Here is a 5923-nt window from a genome sequence, read left to right as displayed (position 1 = left end):
TTTCCCTAGTCTAGCAGCATCTGTGGAAATGAACTCAAAAGTTGTGTGATCTTAGGGACTTCCCTAGAGGCCCACTGGTTAAAACTCCACGCTTCCACTGCAGGGGGCATGAGTTCAATCCCTGGTCAGGGAGCTAAGATCCCATATGCCACAAAGAAAATGTTGTGTGATCTTAGATAATCTATCACATTATCTTGGGGCTAACTTTTTTTTTTTTTTTTGCGGGTCCTTGGGAACTTTCACGAACTTGATTGTACCGGTTCCTGAACATCAGCCCTTAGCAGGGTTCTACCTGACTGCTAAGTGTGAATGCTCAGTGCATTAAATCATCATTTATAATCTCTCATTACTCTCCAAGTGATATGGCTGCTTATTCAAAAGCAATTAGGCTCACTATGTAGTGAGATTACCATTAAGCCTGCATTTTCTGTGAGGTTGGCAATGATCCAACTCTCATTACTAGCTACTTTGAGATCTTTCAAACTAAAAGAAGGAAGTGTTGAAGGAACTGATGTTTATTGAGTGTCTGCTCTGGGTCAGGCACTGAAATTGGCACTTAAAATCCTCACAGCACAACCTCTTGAGATTTTAGCTATTACTGTGTCCACTTTTCAGCTGAGGAAATGAGGCTCACAGAGGTGAAGTCGTACCCCTGGGACAACAAAACTGGTGAAGTTCATAGCTGCAGGTGGAGTCTAGTCTGCCTGACTCCAGTATACTGTGTGCTTCCTCTACCACGTGGTCCCCTTCTTTCAGCTGATGCTTATTTTTTTTTTTTTTTTTGCGGTACGCGGGCCTCTCACTGTTGTGGCCTCTCCTGTTGTGGAGCACAGGCGCCGGATGCGCAGGCTCAGCGGCCATGGCTCACGGGCCCAGCCGCTCCACGGCATGTGGGATCTTCCCGGACTGGGGCACGAACCCGTGTCTCCTGCATCGGCAGGCGGACTCTCAACCACTGTGCCACCAGGGAAGCCCAGGGGCTAACTCTTTTCATCTTAAAATAAGAGGGTTGAATTTATTTCTGGAATGATTAAATATACCTACTAGGCATTTAAATAATTTTACATTTTTGTTATTACAACATTAATACCTATTTGATATTAAAACATTTAACACAGAAATGTATAAGATAGGAAGTAAAATTTCTCCATGAAGCCAACCTCCAGAAATAATAGTTAATAGTTCAGTACAGAAATCAGCAAACATTTTCTGTAAAGTGCCCAGATTGTAAATATTTTCAGCTTTGCAGGCCACATGGTCTCTGTTGCAGCTACTCTACTCTGCCACTACAGCCCCAAGTCAGCAGAGGTAATACGTAAACAAATCGTGTGGCTATGTTCCAATCAAACTTTTTGGACAATAAAACTTTGAGACTTGGATTTCATATAATTTTCATGTGGCACCAAATGTTCTTCCTCTTTTTTCCAACCATTTCAAAATGCAGAAACCATTCTTAGCTCATGAGCCATGCATTGAGCCAGATTTGACCTGTAGGCCAGTTTGCCAACCCCTAGTTAAGTGTATAGCATGTAACATTTTTTGACGCTTGGTTGGTTTTTAATTATAAAGGTAATTCATTCCCATTATAAGAATTCAGTCATTCTATTGATAGAAATGGATTAATTAGAAATGAATGTTATTAATCTTAAGATGGCCCTATAATTAATTTTCCCTATTTTACCCCCCAAAATAACTACTTTCAACATACAACATACATATATATGTATATATACATGTATGTGTGACATATATTTTCACACACGATAATGTTATTATTAGAACATGTAATTTTAAAGCCAGGAGAGGTCTGTAACACATTCTCCCACAGAAACAACTATAGGTGATGGTGTCTTTTTTTGGTCATTTTTACTCTATAAATAAATACGCTATTGCAAACTGGCCTGAAAATGCAGTCACCACTTAAAAGATTGTTTTTATGAGAAAATTTCTTCTGAACTTTCAAAAACCAACTTACAGATGAACATTTCTAGTCTGAGGACTCCCTCGGTGTGTTTATATGCCCTTTTTTCTTATGCCAGCATTTTCCCAAAGAGATGGCATGAGATGTTAGTAGGCTGTAAAGTGGAGGAAGCTGATAAGTCAGCTAGTCATGCCTGCAAAGACTGGCTGTAAAGTCATGGGGAGCCCTCTGCTGGAGAAGCCAGAAGTCCAGCTCAGTGATACCCTCAACAGTTCTGCCTGGAAAAGAGTGAGCCAGGGATTAAATCTTGGAAATTGACGAGCCTGTTGACCGTTCCTGTAATTCTTTAGTTTTGTCTCTGCCAGTGCTTTTTTCCCCACATACTCTTGATGATTTACTTGGTTATTAATTTTTCTCCTAAATCAGGGGCTCCTGTTTGTTGTTCTGAGTCACCCTTGTGCCAAAGAGAGCAAGTTGTTGGGAAGCCCTGTGTTTCAGCTGATTGTGATTAACCCAAAGACGACCCTGAGTGTGGGCGTGATGCTCTACTGCCTTCCTCAAGGGCAGGCTGGAAGGCAAGTGTGTTATTGCCATTTAATGAGTATGACATTTTAAGAAGCATTTGTGCAAATACAGAAACCAGATATTTTTGTGTCACTGACATGAATGGAAACATGAAATACTACAGATCATGGTAAAGAACGTTAAGAAGTGGGATGGGGGGCTTCCCTGGTGGCACAGTGGTTGAGAGTGCCTGCCGATGCAGGGGACATGGGTTTGTGCCCCGGTCCGGGAAGATCCCACATGCCGCAGAGCCTGTGCGTCCGGAGCCTGTGCTCCACAATGGGAGAGGCCACAACAGTGAGAGGCCCGCGTACCACAAAAAAAAAAAGAAAAAAAGAAAAAAAAGAAGTGGGATGAAGTATGAAGTTTAGTAGATCTGAGTCAAACCTCAGATTCCCTACATCCTATGATCCCCACTAATATGGCACTGGATAGGTATTTTATGTGTTTTCAAGCCCTGTTTTTTCCCATACCAAAAACATTTCAAATACAAAGTAATTAATATTCTTTACAAAAACCTTACTATAATTTATGTTCTTTTCATAAAACCTAAATTAAGGAAGTTTTAAATGTACAAAGATATCTTTACTTTGAAATCTTGACTGAATCTCCATCGTGGAGGCAGTTGATGTTTATCTTTTGATAAATATTTATCTGTTGACTGATGAGAAGATCTATTTACCAGTGCCACAGTTATTGTCATCCCAACGGTTTTCTGAGCTATGTAAGGCTCTGAAGTAGTGCTGATATTAGGCAAACCGAGCCACATCTGAAGGTATCATTTATAAAGACTGCCTTTATTAACGTTTGAAAATAGACCTGGTAAATCAGGATCACAAAGTTTAGCTTTAGTAACTCACAAGGGTAAGGAACCTTGATAGTTACAATGTATATTTCTGTGTTTCTTTGGATCTTGTGCAAAGCTTGCAAGATGATGGCATGTTCTAAAAGTCTCTCTCCCTATGTACTTAGCCAGCTGTGGCATTTCTGCAAATGCTCTTAGGTCAACAAGAACCTCAGAACTCTCATCTGCAATATATGCTTGCATAATACTTGTTTTCTTGGATATAAAGAAAGAACCATAGTCATTGGCCTAGAAATTGAGGATACAGATAACTACCTGGTCAAACACTTCCTTTGTCACTTTTCAAACCCATTTGTTTAGTAAATCTTGAAAGCCTATTTGGTGCCAATCCTGTAGGAAGCACTACTATTTCTAATCTCATGGAAGTTAGAAGAGAAACCTAGTGAGCTCGAGTTTTTAAGCACAAGCCACCTGTTCTCCTTGCTTGGCCTTTGCAATAAACCTTTTTCTGTTCAAAAAAGAAACAACTAGTGACTGCTGTTCAGGGCACACAATGCCATGAGGCTTGCACTTTTGGGGAGCACAAAGGATGGAAAGGCACCTTAATTGGCAGTGGAGGGTTGGGGAGAGACTGTCAAGGAAAACTTGATGGATTTTCAAAAGAAGGGCTAGGAATCAGCTATACAAAGTTGGGTGCGAGCCAGAGATAAAATATATCGTTCAGTTCACTCACAATATTCACTGAGGGCTGACTGTACCAGGCTCTGTGCAAGGTGCTGGTGATATGGCAGTAAGGAATAATCATTAATTTGTATTAAGCACTTCCTGTGTGTTAGGTACTGTGCTAAGCTTTTTATATCAACTGTTTAATTAAACTTCACAACAATCCTATGAAGTAGGTACTCATATCATCATATCCCTGTTTTACTGATGAAGTGGAATGACTTGCCAGGGTTGCACATCTCTTAACTTTGTTAGAATTCAAACCCCGGTAGCTGACTGCAGAACCCTGTCTTAAAAAGACAACCAGATTTGGTTTATGATGTTTACATTTTTGTAGGACCAAACATGGAAATAGGAGAATCTCCCATAGTGAGGAGTGCTGTGAAGATAAACAGAGGTGCTGTGATAGAGAGGGAGCAGAGTGTATGTGTGTGTGCGCTCTCAGATCTCTGAGTAGGTATGACCTTTCTACGGAGGTGACAGGCCTGAATGATGAGCAAAACCCAGCCAGGCTAAGCTCTGGGGTTAGAGCTGCCAAGGAGAGGGAAGAGCAAGAGCGAAGACAATTAGGTGAGATGGAGCTCAGCTGGTTTGAGGAGTGGGAGGCAGGCCCCTGTGAGCTGGTGTGCAGGGGATACAGAGGTGCATCAGAGAGACAGGCAGGGTCTCTAGTGATTATAGCCAGCAGTCCTGGATTGCAAACACAGGCATTCCTATATTCCAGGTAATTTTGTTCTTCCTGAGAGCATGGTTTGGGCCTGTTTTTTTTTCATGGTTTTTTCTCTTTGTCTGTTTTTTTGATATGTGATCTGAATTGTCTTTTCTCTGCTTGCTGTTAGGTTCCTGGAAGGTGATGTGAAAGATCATTTTGCAGCAGCAGTACTAACTTCTGGAACCATTGCCATTTGGGACTTACTCCTAGGTCATTGTACTGCTCTCCTTCCACCTATCTCTGACCAGAACTGGTCTTTTGTTAAATGGTCAGGTGCAGATTCTCATTTGCTGGCTGGACAAAAAGATGGAAATATATTTGTATACCGCTGCTCCTAAGTTAGGGTAAGGTTGGAACACCATGTTCTGGATATTTTTGGCCTCTTAGTACTTTTTGGAGTTGTTACTATAAAGGAGACTATTTGAAAGTCATTTAAAATAATTACCTGTATTCATTCAGACAGACTTTTTACTCCGTTGGTAGGGGCCCTACTAATCTTGAATGTTCATTTATACTTATTTGGGAGAAACAGATTTTAGGTTGATTTTTGTAATTCCTCACATTTGCACATTTGCTTTTAAAGGTGTATCTACATAAAGCTTCAAATGTTAATAAATATTTATTTTGATACATCTTGATTGGCATATTTTTTCCTATCCTATAAAGATCATTTTCAGAAACAAGAACTAATTATTTTACAACTAGATATTTAGTCAATGATGCTTGCATAGTAAAAGTAAATTTCAGTTAACTCAGTATACTAATATGCAATTTCTTTTTATGCTACTTAAAATACTTTATTTTCACATATCTACCTATTTAAACGCTAATTTAGAAATGCTGTTGTGCTTTTTCATTCTCACGTGCACCCTTGATACCAGTGCTTGCATTTTCACAAGTCACTTAGAGTCAACAACACAGCTTTACTGAGTACATCATCTTCACCTTTGCCTAAGTGGTTTGAGAGATGGCAATTTTTAAAGTCCTAATCTGGTGGTATCATTGGAAACTTCATCCCAATCTACAAGTATTTATTTGCCTAACTTTCTTGAGTATATTAAGAGTATGTATTCATGATCTATATAAGGTAACTATTTGCACCATTACTTCTCTTTTAAAGATACCTTTTTATGCTATTACTGTAGTGGGTTTTGCTAACTTCATTACTACCCTTTAATACATTTGAATAAAAGATTTA

General features: G+C 39.7%; 1 protein-coding gene across 1 annotated transcript in view; it reads left to right on the top strand.

Moving 5' to 3' along the window:
- Positions 1-5063, top strand: part of PALB2 (partner and localizer of BRCA2) — a 25106-nt gene extending 20043 nt beyond the window's left edge. The window contains exons 13-14 of the mRNA XM_007450008.1: positions 2348-2496; positions 4853-5063. Coding sequence (XP_007450070.1) covers positions 2348-2496; positions 4853-5063 — 360 coding nt within the window. The remainder of the gene's footprint in view (positions 1-2347; positions 2497-4852) is intronic.
- The last annotated feature ends 860 nt before the right edge of the window (positions 5064-5923 follow it).

This window comes from Lipotes vexillifer, unplaced genomic scaffold (genome assembly GCF_000442215.2).
Source record: "Lipotes vexillifer unplaced genomic scaffold, Lipotes_vexillifer_v1.1 scaffold811, whole genome shotgun sequence".
Taxonomy (NCBI): Eukaryota; Metazoa; Chordata; class Mammalia; order Artiodactyla; family Lipotidae; genus Lipotes; species Lipotes vexillifer.
This window is presented reverse-complemented; position numbering and strand designations above follow the sequence as displayed.